The sequence below is a fragment of the Apiospora aurea genome (assembly GCF_038362705.1).
Source record: "Apiospora aurea strain CBS 24483 chromosome Unknown utg000003l_segment0_segment0, whole genome shotgun sequence".
NCBI classification, from domain to species: Eukaryota; Fungi; Ascomycota; class Sordariomycetes; order Amphisphaeriales; family Apiosporaceae; genus Apiospora; species Apiospora aurea.
Window position 1 is genome coordinate 2298488 of NW_027117390.1, and position 15367 is coordinate 2313854.

General features: G+C 52.5%; 4 protein-coding genes across 4 annotated transcripts; 1 reads left to right on the forward strand and 3 right to left on the reverse strand.

Moving 5' to 3' along the window:
* Positions 1 to 1193: 1193 nt before the first annotated feature.
* On the reverse strand, positions 1194 to 2041 carry PG986_004580 (uncharacterized protein; the record flags this gene model as incomplete). Its single annotated transcript, XM_066840802.1, has 2 exons — positions 1194 to 1676; positions 1736 to 2041. 2 exons carry the CDS (start codon positions 2039 to 2041, stop codon positions 1194 to 1196), a joined length of 789 nt encoding a protein of 262 aa, XP_066703429.1.
* A 970-nt stretch (positions 2042 to 3011) lies between these two features.
* PG986_004581 (uncharacterized protein) lies at positions 3012 to 4850 on the reverse strand (the record flags this gene model as incomplete). The annotated part of the gene is made up of 1 exon (XM_066840803.1): positions 3012 to 4850. The coding sequence occupies one exon, from the start codon at positions 4848 to 4850 to the stop codon at positions 3012 to 3014; it is 1839 nt and encodes a 612-aa protein (XP_066703430.1).
* A 1298-nt stretch (positions 4851 to 6148) lies between these two features.
* Positions 6149 to 6484, reverse strand: PG986_004582 (uncharacterized protein; the record flags this gene model as incomplete). Its single annotated transcript, XM_066840804.1, has 2 exons — positions 6149 to 6352; positions 6455 to 6484. 2 exons carry the CDS (start codon positions 6482 to 6484, stop codon positions 6149 to 6151), a joined length of 234 nt encoding a protein of 77 aa, XP_066703431.1.
* Positions 6485 to 12088: 5604 nt separating this feature from the next.
* PG986_004583 (TPR-like protein) lies at positions 12089 to 15067 on the forward strand (the record flags this gene model as incomplete). Its single annotated transcript, XM_066840805.1, has 7 exons — positions 12089 to 12159; positions 12239 to 12625; positions 12670 to 12964; positions 13015 to 13212; positions 13410 to 13584; positions 13635 to 13684; positions 13772 to 15067. The coding sequence occupies 7 exons, from the start codon at positions 12089 to 12091 to the stop codon at positions 15065 to 15067; spliced, it is 2472 nt and encodes an 823-aa protein (XP_066703432.1).
* Positions 15068 to 15367: the final 300 nt, after the last annotated feature.

A 15367-nucleotide genomic window follows, 5' to 3' on the forward strand; every position in this document is an offset into this window, starting at 1 on the left:
GAAATGCAATACTCGGCCCTCAATCTGGCCTGAATGAGGGTGGAACAGCGAGGTTAAGGGGGTCACGAAAGAAAGCCAGTCAGTCGGTCAGCACGAATCGTAAGCAGCACCAGCGGATTTTGCTACAGTGGGTCGGCCACCACCATGGCGCTGATCGGCTTCGGCTTCCAGGTCGGTTCCAGGTCGGTTTTGGTGCTTGGCGGTCTCCATCAGGGCTTATCGCCGCCGCTAATCATTGCGAATCGTCGCGCCATTTTGTCTGCACTGCGCCTTGGTGAATCGGATGCAATATATGATTCCGGCCAGCTGCGCGGATCGTATCACGGCAAAGCGCTTGGGAATCTCGTGTGCACATGGACGATTGCTTGAGCAAGTAGACGCGGTTTTCCGGGCGCATCTGTCGCCGATGAGACCCAAGTCTCGTGTGTAAACGCAATAAAAGCACCTGTAAGTCCCGCGTTGTCCCACAATTGCGCCATGCAGGCGTGACAGAAGTCCATGCATCCGCACCGCTTCCCGACGACATTCGCGTGCGACAACACCGCTTCGGACTTGTCCCTGCCTCACTTTCCGACACGCGGGGTGAACTTCAACATAGGAGCCAGTCGCAGAATGAATATCTCAATTGCCTAAGAGCGCGCCGAACTCTTGAGGCGTCCATATCTGCGTCCATCCCCGGATATTTTCCCAATGCCGAGCAACGGTACCTTGCATGGTGCGGTTCAGAGCTGCAGGGGGTGGGAAGACCAACGGCCACCGCTCTGCGCAGTGGCACGTTTTACCTACTCGGACCGACTTCTTCACTGGGCGCGCTGTCGAGTCGAGTCCAATCGCTCCCTCGGCTGGCTCCCCGAGGGCGGATGAAGGTCCGGATGCTTCGGAGGAGCTCCGCCTCGTCGGTATGCGATACATGGACACCTTTATGACTAAGCAGCCTCGGTGCAGTCGGGGAAATGGCAGGCCAGCCATCTCGGCGCTGGTACCCGAAGAGCGGCAGGATAGTGGCCTCGGGGTTGCTTACGGGCGAGAACCAAAATCAATTCTACTTCAAATGCTTTCGGGTGAGAAGCCATGTGTTGGTACGTCGCTCATTCCTTCTAAATGATCCTCAAATCTTGAGGTCGATCAATGTTGCTACACCAAATGGCGCACCCTGAAGTATATACAAGAAATCAAAGTAAGCTCTGCGTCGGTCATAAATCCGTCCTCATCCGTCGTCTTCGACCATTCCCTTTCTCTCCCTTCCCTCCAATGCTTCTTAAGCATAGTTCTCCCCCTGCCTTGGTAGTCGTGTCCGACTTCATCTGCACATCCTTAAGCACAACGCTCGACCCGGTCTCAGACGTGACGCGGACCCACGCCGTCGCGGCCCCGACACCGCCGTTGCCCTCGAGCTTGAAGAAGTTGTTGACGTCGCGCGTCGTCGGCTTCCAGGTCGCGCCCTGGTCCGCCGACACCTCCATCTTGGCCGTCCGGTACACGGCGTTCTCCACCGTGGCCGCGAACCAGTACTGCGATGCGCCGCCGTGCATGCGCACCTGCAGGGGGCTGGTGATGGGGCAGGGCACGTGCTCCCACTGGATGCCGATCTCGCCGAGCGACTTGTCGGCGAGCTGGGAGAACATGTCGGGGCTCATGTCGAGGTGCTGGGCGTTGCCGCCGGTCTTGTTGGTGATCTGTGGGGGCTTTAGTTAGTATGCAGGTTCTGATGCAAAAGAAACGAATGGAGACATACCATGGCAATCTTCTTCTTGCCCTGGTACGTGATGGACACGCAGCCGCCGCAGTGGTAGGCGTTGTCCCAGATGGTCTCGGACACGCAGGTCGAGCCGTCGATGCCGGCCGGCAGGACGTAGTCGACGAAGGCACAGGGGCCGTTCTGCCAGCAGCCCTCCTCGCCGCAGCTCTCGCCGTACCAGGTGCCCTGGCCGGTCTCGACAGCGGAGGTGGTCAGGCCGGCGGGCGCGGGAGAGGCCGAGGTCAGGGCGATGAGGTTCATTGCCAAGGCGCCAAGGCCGTGCATGGTTCGGGAAGAAGGCATGGTGAGTTGGGTTTAAATGAGTGTACTTGGTTATTCGGAAAAGAATGTGTGCCAAGAGCGAGAGCGACTGTGTTGGTGAACAGATCTCTCTCGAGCAGGACTCTGCCTTCTTAAATACATCGCAAATCTTTTCATAGTACACATCGTCTCGTCGTCCCACTATGAGCGCATCATCCGCGACCCGCGGTGCCGGCGTGGCCGCAATAAGCGTACAATGTACTTGAAACAAGATGTCATCAATTTACAGTGGGGAGCTGCATGTTGGCTTGAGTCGTGGAAATTGGATCGTGCCCCGCGAGCGCTGCCGACTGGGAGCGACTGAGAGCGACGTGGGGTTGGAACAAGCTTCATCCAACCTTTAGCGTCATCGACGGGGGAAAAAGAAGATTTCAGATATAAAGTGGGCAGTCCCAAGACGGAAGCTAGCCCGCGAGTTTATTGATGTTTCCACCAATCACCACTAGCCATTGTCCCTGTTTTAGCTACCATGTTGTCGCCCCTTAATCCGCCAGCCTGGCTCCTGGGTATTTAGGGTGAACGCCACGTTCGGATGATGCACCCCGTCACTTTGCGAGTCATCCATGTCCCCAATGCCGCATCAAGTGGTCTTGGACCTTGGAGGGGCAAGGCGCAATGCGTCGTAGTCGCGAGAACCAAGAACGGAGAATCGCGGCAGGCGAGGAGGCACCACGTTCTCATTGTGGTGGCCGAGTTGAAGTAGTCGCGCGCTGAACTGGGGACCGGATTGAAGTACCACCGTGTCGGGGTTGGTTATATGCTGGGAAAGTTTATTACATGGGACAAGCCCGCGTCTGGAGGCTTGGTATACTGAGTATAGGACGGTCTAATGCGAATAGGTCGTATCTGATTGGCAGCCACATATGTAGCAGGTTCATCTGGAATGGATATTGGAATCCAGGGACATATGTGACTATTCGATTGATCTAATGACTAACCCCCCTTTCAATCCTCAGACTTGAACCACCGGACTCGTACGTAAGAGACTTTGCACGCCCATGCAAGTCCTCCAATTGCGCGTGCCCAAACTTGGAGTACACTCGGCTCCCCAATACGTTTTCATGAGGGCCGCCTTTGCCGGAAACGACGCTTCAAGCTCGCTCAAATTCCATATGTTCGTGTGCAGCCGGACTTCGTGGCTAGCGTGCACATTGTTCTGCAATATGAAATCCTGGGAGGTTCCATGCTTCTGCTTCATGCGGACACAAACCCGACTCCTGAGAGATCCCATGTATATGGGCGGTCCGTTGTAATGGTTGCTGAAACCTTGGTCCGCTGAAACTGTTTCGAATACGATGCGCCGAACTTGCAGCCCGACATCGCCACTAACCGGAACTTCGAGCAGCAATACATTTTGACTTTCTTCTTTTTCACGCGAACTGTACCGCGCTTTCGCACAGTCCAATTCTCCCCAATGCCTTTGTCCAGAGGCAATGGGAGTCATGACGGCAGCTGGTTGGTAGTTCAGCGGGTATGGACAAGAATCTGTCTTGACAGCAGGCCAGGTCAGCTTTGAAGCGGCCCTACCCTTTATCAATAGCTCAGTGATCCCCTGATTACCCATTTCTTTGGCATAATCTAGGGCCATCTTCCCATTCTCACAAGGAATGTTTAAACCCAGGCCACGCTCGATAGCGCACTCGAGTTGTTTGACGAAGCCACCTCTCACAAGGAACAGTAGCTCTTGGGCACTCATTGGCGAGTTTTTATGAATATTAGTGGCCAGTATATCAGCCACTTGTTCGTGACCTAACCAGAAAGCCATGTCGAGTGGAGACTCGTCTCTGGTGCCTCGCCTGACGCTTGGGTCTGCGCCAATCTTCAATAGCTTCGAGACCATTGTCGCGTTCTTACATAGGGCGGCGTCGAAAATCGGTGGTAGCACAATATGATCAGTATCATGGGAGAGGTTGACTTGGGCACCGATTGTGATCAAGTCATCCATCATGCTTTCTCCTTTGCATATTGAAGCGAGTCCCAGGGGTGTGGTCGGTATGGGATCTCGGTCCAGACGTTCCCTGTCGTGTTCGGCGAGGATCGGAATGAACACGGGGAGGTCGAGGAATACCACCCAGTGCAGTCCGTTAATCCTACCGGGGGCGAACCATTCCTCTGATGGCCATCCTTCCTGATCAGGTTCACCTCCCAGCTGTGCAGCCAAAACCTTAGTGGCTTGCACGTTCACATAGTCATTCCATCCGCAAATGGACTCCTTCAAGGTGGTATCGGCCATCTTCCAGAGTGTGGTTTCTGGGATTTCTGGCTTTGGTGGGCTCAAGAACCTTGCCAAATCCTTCCCCCAGAACTCCAACGCGTATGGACACAATGGATAGAGACTGATGAAATCGCCCCTGGAGATGCCCCCGTTGCCTCTCTTCAGGCACTCGAAGTGAAGAAACTGCAGTAAAGTAGTCGGAATGTGCTCCTCGATACTCGGAAACCAAGTGGTTCGGGTTTTGGGCTGCAACAGATCATCGGCGATGGTCTTGTGTGCAACCCGAAGCGTACTGTCCTCATTATCGACAACAAGGTATTCTGCGCAGATGCTTGTAAGACTGAAACCCTTGAAAACCTCCCTGTTAGGATCGTAGCCTTGCGCGCCAAACTTGGTGGCCAAGGCTTGCCTCAGTTGCGTCTCCGTCAAGGGGCTTTTCGCATAGACAACCCAAAACAGTGCTTGGATAGCGGTGCACGGGAGTTCGCCTTCTTCAACGTCGGGGAATTCCTCCGCCATACGCCGTAAGCCTTGATCGTAGGCTTCGTAAGCTGATCGTGGAAGCCTTTCGATCATTTCCAGGCATTCCGCCGGAGAATTTGCCTTCAGGATCTGGTCCATGAAGAGTTTGGTCATCAAGAACAATCCCTGGCACTTCGGAAGCAATTGCGCAACGATCTCTTCCATGAAACCAACATTACCAGTAAGCAAGAGGTTTTGGCTTCTTGAAATTCGATCTTTTATGTACAGGATGAGATCCATATCGCTTGCATTCAGCGAGAAGTGTGGATAGGTCGAGAATAAGCTGGAGATGTCTCTGTACGGACGTGAGGTTACCAACAGGCGACATTGTGGGGTGTTTCGCATAATGTTTTTGAGTATTCCCACCACTTCTCTTTGGTGGTGTCGTGGAATTTCGTCGAGCCCATCGAGTATGAGAATGACCCGACTCGTTTTGGTGACGGTGTGCTCGAGATTTTTATCTTCTCCTTTCTTATCGTTTCGGCAGAGTAGAAGGCGCCTTGGCGTAACCTGGATCGCGATTCTTCAATCAATTCGAAGTCGATCGACGTGGGATCGACTAGCTGGGCCCAGAAAGACATGGCTATATCCATGGCGTCTTGTATTTCCCTCAGACCGGTGACCTGATGACCGCAAAAATGCAAGCGACTTGAACTACACCAGACGTCTCTGCACTCTCTTTCAGTCTCCTCGCGATGTTGTACCTGGTTGATGATTAATAATCCGATGAATGATTTTAATAAATCGCTGATATGGTGTAGAGAAAACTCACGCTAAGCCGGTTTTCCCAGATCCCGCTGACAAGACATTAGCACCCATATGAATGTGACGTAGTCATCCGAAGCCGAGGTAACTCACGTAGCCCCTTTACCCAAAGAAGAGCGTTGTCGGACGCAGCCCAATCTTTAAATTCCCTTTTACCCAGAAACTCTTCTCCCGTGCCATCTGTGTGGGATAAAGCTACTGGCGTCTTCGCAATCTCATGGGCGAACGCCGGCGTGTGACCGTTGATGAATTCCCTAATGAGTTGCCCTGTCGCTATTGATTAGTCTAACGTGGAAACAGTATTGGTAAAAGGGCAGCTCTGAATGATTTGGGTTATCTTAACTCGTCATTTCAGCACTTGGCAAGTTCACCTTTATCCAATTCCGAAAGGACGTCCAGCGTCTTCGTCGTATTCATCAACAGCAGGGTCTCCTTGAAATCCCTGATGCTATGAAGTGCATCCTTGACGTCAGCCTTCTGTTTGGGCCACATCAACCGTGTGTACAAGTTTCTACAGAACTTGGGGATCCGCTGAAGTTGAATTTGAAGAGTTAGTAGGCATTGTTTCACTCGGTCTAGGGTCTTGCCTAGTTTGGCTTGTCCTCGGATCCGAAGTATCTCCAGGTGTCCTCCAGATCCTGCAGGTTGGGGTGCAGGTCGTCCGTCTGTGCGAGGAGAGCAGCCCTCTCCTCGGCTGCCCGATAGACACCCCCGGCGTACTTGATGAGTTTGACAACATCCAAAACGAGGTTTCTGATATCGCCTATGGATGCCATGATAAGCGGTATAGACTTGAATGAAGAGAGAGAGGTGGGTTGAGATTAAAATTCTTGTCAATGTAGAAATGAGTGGAAAGTTGAAGGCTGAGCAGATGGGGCTGGAGACAGGTCTACCACCTGCGACAGCAATACTTGCATCTGCATGACTGATACTGGAAGTCTGCATTTGGTTAGAACGAACATATGGCTGCAGCTTTGGCGTGCCACGTAAGTATAAGGAACCCATCCTGGTCTGTACCGTGACGGCGTTTATTGATGCGCCAAGTTCCCTTCTGCCCGGGACGATGCTCGCGAGAACACTTACTCGGGATACTTTCGACATATGAAAGTGGCCCGTGAAAAAGAAGAGAGTCCGCCTTGTGTGTTTCTCATCCACCTAACTGGCCATGTCAGTGAGTCGGCTTCTGAGGTCCGTTCCCGTAGGTGGATGTCCTGAAGCTGCAATGGGCAGGTATCGCCAGTGTGGGCTTCTGTTATTAGGTTAGCGGCATGCGCCAATGCTTCCCCGGGCGGTTACAGCGGTGGGACGACTACCTACACGCAAAGGTTTAATTGCGGCTGAGGCTGATAAATTGGAGACGTCACGGAGGAATTTCCACCAGGTTGGGCTCATCATACACCGACGGTGATTGTTGTGACGTACATGTCCTTTCGCTTTAAGTACTCACGGCCCTCCTTGGCTACTTTTGCCTCTGCATCGGCCGAAGTGGCTCACTATAGCAATAAAGACACAGAGTAACAAACAGTTACCACCCCTGCTCTTCTCCGTAAACAACATTGATTTTAAGGCCATTCCGTGGTGGGCGTATGAGCACCCCCGACCCCACGCCGTGCCGCCTTGTCCTGAACTCGGTCCTGCGTATTGTGGTTGGGTTCAGAGAAACTTCTTTTTGTGGGAGGGGATAATGGGGCAGCTGCCCGAAGGAAGGACATAGCAAGGTGGAATAGCGACGGCGACAGAAACAACTCTTATTGGAGCCCGACCTCTACACAGCCACAGCGAGAACCCCACGCCTGGCCACAGCATCTCAGGCAGATGTAGGTTGAATCAAGCTCTGTCCCATCGCACTCTCACTGCTAGTCATGCATGGGAAAAGACAAAGTCCAAACAAGACACAGGGCATCCTGTCAGTACTTTGTTTATACGGAAGAGTAAGAGGATCGGGCTTTGGAATAACTTTCCCTATATTCTAGCTAATCTATATTCAGATTATAATCGTTTTATAAAGGTAGTATATTAGGGCTGGTGCGTGGTACAGGTGTTGCGCCGAACGGTACAGCGGCTTAGTTTGAAGATACACTGATAGGCTCACATATAATAACTAAGTAGTTTAATGTTTCTGAAACCTACCAGTATATAGACATTCCTGAATTGTTGTTTTCTGCGTTGTCTGCCGCCATAATGGAGAAAAGGAAATGGACCACATAACTAGCTTTTTGCAGTCTTGAGATACTGTCAGTAGTCGAGAAAGCGCTGTCGCACCTTCCAGGTTTAGCCTCCCTTCCCGATTCGGCATCGCGCGGTCATATACCCCTGTCTCCACCTAAATACATATATAAGACTGCCTTCCCACAAAGTCTCCTCGATGTATACTTGACTTCTTTCTTCTCTTCCTTTACCACAAGATCGACCACGGCGCTCATTATGCCTGTCCATGGCTACGAGTCCGACCTAACATTTTCAATCCCATCTGCGTTCCGGCTCAATCGAACTCTACTGCCATCACTGCCACTGCCTACTTTCCACACTACACACCAATCTTCATATAAGTCACGCTGAAAATAACATTCACTTCATCACTACTCTGAGTCTTTTCTAGAGATCAGCTACCAGCAAACCCTTCGCAGCCATGGAGGCTTCCTTCGTCTCCCAAGGGCTGCTCCCATTCTGATAGCGTTCGCCTACTCGAAGCCATGTTGGCATCGCTACCGCGCTGTTGCCTTCATTTCGGATGTACGACGTTCCGGGATTGTCTCTTCCAATCATTCACACATGATGGCGAGACCACGTCAACACTTAAGCCACATTGTCAGCTTTCGTTCCAGATGAGGAAGGTCCCATTCTCGCCTCATCTCCAGAGGACCACCAAGCTGCCTTGGCCTCGGATGCAGGACGTTCCGCGACTCGCCTCTTCTGCTCATCTCCCCCTTTTCGGCGAGGCCACGTCAGCACTGCCTCCAACTATGCGGCCTCGGATGACAGGGCGCTTTATTATCGTCTTATTTCCAGAAAACGATCACTGTTGTCGCGTCATCGCGGCCACGCGGCTGCCTTGGCTTCGGATGCAGGACGTTCCGGGACTCGTCTCTTCCAATCATTCACGCATGATGGCGAGACCACGTCAACACTGCAGCCACATTGTCAGCTTTCATTCCAGACCAGGAAGGTCACATTCTCGTATCATCTCCAGAGGACCAACCAACTGCCTTGGCTTCGGATGAAGGGCGCTCCGTCTTGAGCTCTACCAATCAGTCATCAGATGTCGGTGGGCTGTATGTGGTACCGCAGCTGGCCTGCGGTCAATTCGGTTCTATTAATTTCTCCGAGTGTATTCACCGGGAGGGATTGGCCGAAACTGAGAATGGCACATATGACTGACGTCTCTAGTATGTGCTTTGCCAGCTCATTGGTCGCCATACTGCACTCCCAGTCACCGAAGTCAACGCCCGGATGCGTCAGGTGTGGCACAAATTACACGAAGTCTTAGCAGGCCACAAGTTCAGGGTCGCAACGGAAAATGGCCAGTAAGAATTGGGGGAAGACTCCTAAGAATGTGATGCGCCGATTATTCTGTGTATAAATATCTACTGGTCGAGCCAAATCCCCCTTTCCGCAGAATGTCTCTGGCATATCAAACTTCGAGTTTGATATCCCTTCTACAATTCACTTAAATAGCTACAATCACACTATATTCTTTCACGGGAGGCCATGTCACATCTCCCAACCCCCAGTGTGCCGCTGCCTAAGCCCAGTGTAACTCCCCACGGAGAAAAGCTGAGCGGCAATGGTGCTCACATGGCTAGTAGTCGCAGGGCAGATCTCGTGCCCACCTCCGTTGTGGGATTTCCAATGAAGCCGAAAGCATCATCTGGCAGCGGAAAAGGAGCCCACTTCCAAGATCCGATCTCGCTTATTGAAGATGACGAATTTCGAAACCCTACGCCGATTCCGCCCTGGAGAAGCGGCAACAACCATCAGACAGAAGTGCCTGCCAGCTCCAGACAAACCGCGACTCTAAGTCTTCCGCCTGCCATTTTCACCTCTGGTCAGCCTGTTGCCAGGCCCCAAGGTCCGGAGAGCGTTTCTTTCATTGGTAGGCCCCCCAACCAAATTAGACCACCCGATTACCTCCGAAATACAGCCACTAGGGGCAGAATCGAGGTCCCTCTCTGCTGTCAAGACCCCTAAGCCCGTGGATTCCTCATTCCTCGGGATGACGAGGGAAGACTTTGGAAATTTACCTTGGATGAAGGCGGCTGCGCAGCGCCGTAAGGCGCGGGAAGCGTCGGTACAGAGCATTCCTCGTCTATCTCAAAACAAGGACAGCCAACCCCTGGAGGGTCTTACCATTGTCACCAGTGGCGCTCAGTTGATAAACAGAGGGACGCCGAGTTCTTCTAGAGTCCCTGATGGAAGCACGATTGGTTCTGCCTCGAAGACCCAATCAGATTCTGCCAGCAACACCGACTCGCGAGGCTCGGTGATTGTCGGCACGAAACGCAAAGGCCGGGAGGAACTATCTGCATCGAACGACGGCAACCTCCTTGGTCCTCATGACAGCACAAGTGATGACCAAGCGAGTTCCCGAGACCAGGCAGTGGCGGCAGAAGCACTGCCCGCTCGCAAGCGTCAGAGGAGGTCCGACCAGGCTCAACGACCAAGTTCACCAATGAGTCAGCCCCCCTCACCGCGACAGCCCCATTGAACGATCAGCTGAGGCGTTGCCGGCATCCCATCCGGCATCTTCGAATATCGTCTCTCCCTTCAGCGCTGCGTCTTATGAGGAAATACTGATCTCCAACGGTATCCTGAAATGCGTAATAGTGAACGGACAGCAAACATATCAGATCCAGTTCACTACGGACAAGCCCCAGGGTGCAGTGCATTGTCCCCAACATGTTCCCAATCATGAGGCTCCAGTTAGGCAGCATCGCCAGACCAGGAGGTCGCAAAAGCTACAACACTCGCCTGGCAAGACTAATAAAGGTATGCATCAGTCCCATGAAATATCTCCTCGGGAATACCGACTGACTTCGAGAAGCTGAATCCGCTGTTATTGGTGAGGTTGATCATCTGATCGCACGCTGGCGCTCGGGCCGTCGCGCCGTGTTCCTCCTCAAGTGGACAGACGGCACCCGCGATTGGGTCCTCCGTGCGGACATCAATGAAAGAATGGTCCGTGAATTTGAGGCAGGCTATGATGGCATCTATGAAGGCGTAGATATTTTGGAGGTACGTGGGAAGGGGGCGAAGAAGCAGTACAAGCTGCATTGGAAGGATCGTCCTTCCAAGGAAGAAGGATGGGTAGCTGAGAAATTGATCAGCAAGCGGTTGCTACGTGAACATGAGGAGCAGTCTAACAAGGCGAAGGATTTATCATCTGGATCTTGATTGTTTGGAACATTATCTGATTTCTTTCCTTCACACACTTGGCGCTACATAAAATGTCTCCTTTTTCTTATCGCTGCACTGTTGGCGCCTTGTATCGCAGTAGAAGTACAAGCTATTAATCCTTATAGTACAGGCTTGAATTCCTCCATTCATAGCTATAGTGGGTAGCAAAGACTTCTGCTTGTCCTTTCTATGCAAAAGTTGATATTCTTACAGCACAGCTCCGTAGCGGCGGTATCTCGGCATTCTCTGATGTCTATTGTTGAGAGTCGGGTTTTGCAAGTGAGGGGCTCTGCTACCATTCCAAGTCTATTACCACCGTGATCTAGGAACCGTGATCCAGGAACTGCGATCCATGATTTGAGATTCAGGAATCGGGATCCAAGAACTGTCATTATAGAACCAGAAACCATTTTAATTCTCTTCAATTAACTCAATCCAGTGTGCATTGCGAGTACACGCGCACCCTAAAAGAGTACAGTGGAATTCGAAACGGTTTCGCTTTTTCAGGGCAAGGTCTCCTTTAAAAACTGGCCCAGTCTTATCTTGGCGCTGAAAGGTACTTCGAGCAAACGTGGGGTACTTCTGGATGTGCCTGGAGACGCAGTGTAAAGAACGGCTGGTTTAAGCCTCAGCAACCAACTCGGGCCACTGAACTGTACAGTGGATACTGGAAAGCAATTATGTGCCATATACACGAACAAACGTAATGGGTATCGCGGGGGGCGCTGGTGAGATACTGATTCTAGTGTCCAATAGTCTCCCGATCAAAGTGGGTGCAAAGTCTAGCTCGGTGACGTCCCCGAAGAGCAAAGACCAGAACAAGCCCTCTCGAACAAAGTTAAAACTGACGAGCCTGTGATGTATTTGAACAATATGTTATTCTGGCCTAGTTGTGTGAATTAAGGAATAGGTCAGCGAGGTGGGTGCCAATGCTAACTGGAGGAACCTAGCGGCCTGGATATGGGATGCAACAGACAGTAGCTTGGTTGGGTTGAGCTGAGTTGAGCCCAAGCTAGCCTACGGATCGCCAGCATCGACCTACAGAAAGGGTTACCCACCGTTTCCTGAAATCACTTTGGCAATGAACGATCGCTCGCAAAGCCTTAATCAAGTCACTTTACGCATTTCTCGACATGAATGCAGTATTTTCAGCAGTCTTCGGCATCAAACTCCTGGGAGTGTCCAAGATTACTCGCGCTTCGCAGTACTGAAATTAGTCATGTCCACTGTCTCTGCCGCTCGGCGTGTCGTACGTACTACGGCAAATCAGAACATGAGGACAGCCCCAGACGAGGGGGTGGCGTGGCGGTACGACCTGTCGCCGTCACTGTCGCCGCCACCCTCCACGTCGGCAGCCTTGTTTCCCAACCCCCTAGACACAAGCCCGATCACTTCGACCTGCTTGAAGACGTGCGCGGACATTTCATTTGGGAATTTCCTTATCGCAGAACTACTCGCAAGTTGATCGTCGGTCGATCGTCGCTATCCAGAAGCCTCGAGGAGAGGTGCTCTGACCCCGTTATGCCACCCCGCGGTATGTTACTCATTCGTGACGTCGCAAGCGCCAACCTGCTGACAGCTGTCACGGTCGCAGCACCGCCGACGGAGCGACGGCTGGGTCTCCACAGGCTCGTCCCTGCCGAGGGTACCACCGACACAACCACGCTCGAGTTCGTCGTTTCCACCCCGAAGAAAACACGACTGATTGTATCAGCGTCATTGCGATCCACGGCCTCGACACCGAGTCGCCCCGCACATGGATATACGAAAAGAACGGGACGCAGGTGCACTGGCTACGCGACAGCGACATGCTTCCGGCGGCCATCCCGGAGGCTCGCATCTACACATACGACTGGAACGCCAAAGTGTTCGGCCATGCGCCTGTGCAGACCTTGCTGGGCCATGCCGACAATCTCCTAGGCCAAGTAGCCGCCGAACGCAGTCAGAGCAGCGAGGCCCGCCCTCTGATCTTCGTGGCATCCTGCTTTGGCGGCCTCGTCCTCGCAGAAGTGAGGCGCCTTACGTCGACGACGAGTATCGTATCAGCTAACGTCGGTAGGCTATTTGTCGAGCGGCCCAGGAAGGCAGTCCTTACCGTGGGGTGCTTCTCGCTACGGTTGGTGCCGTGTTCCTTGCCACGCCGTTCGCGGGAACGGACGCGGCGCAGCCAGCGTCGTGGCTGGTGACGATCAAAGGGATCATGGGTGAAGACGCATCTGACAACCTGATCCAGGACCTCCAGCAGTGCCATAGCCAGGTCAGTCAGCGGGTTCAGAGGTTCGCTGAGATAGCTCATTCTATCATGCTACCGGTTCGTTGTTTTTACGAAACGAAAAAGACGGACATCTACCGCAGAATTCTTCCGAGGAGTATTTCACGATGGACGAAAGGATCCAAAGGCTTTGTTGTAAGCTAAATAGTAACCCGTAGTCCTGTCTACACTAACACCAGTAGCTTGTCGCTGAATCGTCTGCTTGCATCCACGGCCATTACCGACAAGGTCTCGAAAAGCAACATGTTATGACGAACAAGTTCGAAGGACCCGATGATTCTCAATTCAAACTCGTTCGTCATGAGATTCAGAAGTTGGTATTAGGGGCAAAGGAGGCTCTTCAGCGCCGAAGAAATGGTTAGTTTGCTTTACCAAGTTTGTGTTTGCTATTATCTAATACGGAACAGACTCTGTCAAATCTCACTTCCTTGTCCCATTTAGCAAGAATGAGAATTTTGTAGGACGAGAGATGATTCTGCAGCAGCTTCTTGAAAGGATCCCCCTAACTACGGACCCAAACGCGTGCTAACGGACCGTTATCGAGGGCCTCGGCGGCATCGGCAAGACACAGGTCGCCATCGAGGCGGCCTACCGCGTCCGTAAGGCGCATCCCGACTGCTCGGTCTTCTGGGTGCCGGCGGTGGACATGACTATGTTCGAGAATGCCTACCGAGAGATTGGCCAAGCACTCGGGGTAAAGGGCATGGAAGACGACAAAGCCGACGTCAAGGCCCTCGTGAAGGCGGCTCTGGGTCGAGACGAGGCGGGGCAGTGGCTTCTCATCATCGACAACGCGGACCGCTCGCACCTCTTGCTGACTGCAAACCAAACGGACAGTACGCAATTGAGGTTGGATCCAACGAAGTTGACTTCGTATCTCCCCGCTAGCCGTAAGGGCTCGATCCTGTTTACTACTCGGAATCACCAGGCGGCCGTCGGTTTCGAGCCCCGGCAGGGGCTATTCAAAATCGATACGCTAGACTACTGCGACTCAATCCAGCTGCTACAACGAGGGCTCCGGCCAAGTCAAATAGGTGACCCTCACAACACCAAACTACTGCTCGACTACCTCGCCCACCTTCCGTTGGCAATCAGGCAAGCCTCAGCCTACATGGCGTCGAATACGAATGCGACGGTTCTAAAGTACCTAAGCTACTGCAAGTCCAGCGACCAAAGCATGATTAAGATGCTTAGCAAAGACTTTGAAGACCAAGACCGATACCAGGCGATCCAGAACCCGATAGCCGTAACGTGGCTCATCTCCTTCCAGCAAATCCAACGTGATACGCCACTAGCGGCAGGCTACCTCCGATCCATCGTTTACTTCGCAGAAAAAGATATCCCTATCTCCTTCTTACCGGCCGGAGAGGACGAGATGGACAGAGACGAGGCGATAAGCACCTTGCAGGCATACACGTTTATTATAGATCGTGGCACACTAGATCGGTTCGATATCCATCGGCTTGTGCGTCTTACCACGCGGAACTGGGTTCAAATACAGGGGAAGCAGAGTCAGCAAGTGACGGATATAGTACGACAGCTCTCCGAGAAGTTTCCATGGCCGAAGCACGAAAACCGAGACATGTGGACATGGTACTTGCCCCATGCGCAAACGGTGTTAGTGCTCAGGGACGAATGCAGCGAAAGGGAGACGTTAGGGTCGCTGCAACATAACGTTGCAGCATGCTACAGCTTGCTTGGGAAGTACTCGGAGGCGGAGCAGATGTATCGGCAGACACTGGGGCTGAAGGAGACGGTGCTGGGCCGCAAGCATCCTGAGACACTAAAGAGTGTGAACAACCTGGCAGCAGTACTCAGGGACATGGAAATGCGTAGCTAGGCAGATAAACCCAATTGGCAAGCACACTTATCGACGGATTCTAAATATGTGTTAGTTATTGAAACTGATATAGTGCGCAACTCCCTGTCGTGCACAGGAGCTGGCAATGATCGCGAAAGCGAAATGAACACTACATTAAGCAACATAACAAATTCTCATTTGAACCATGTCACTTCTCACGGCGAGCATCAATACTAGTTGGGACAATGCCTCAACTATGGCAGGTGCTTCTGTTGGCGAGGACAGCAAAGATAAGGAGGGAAAGGAAGAGGTAGTCTACAGTATTACATTCAGTCTTCC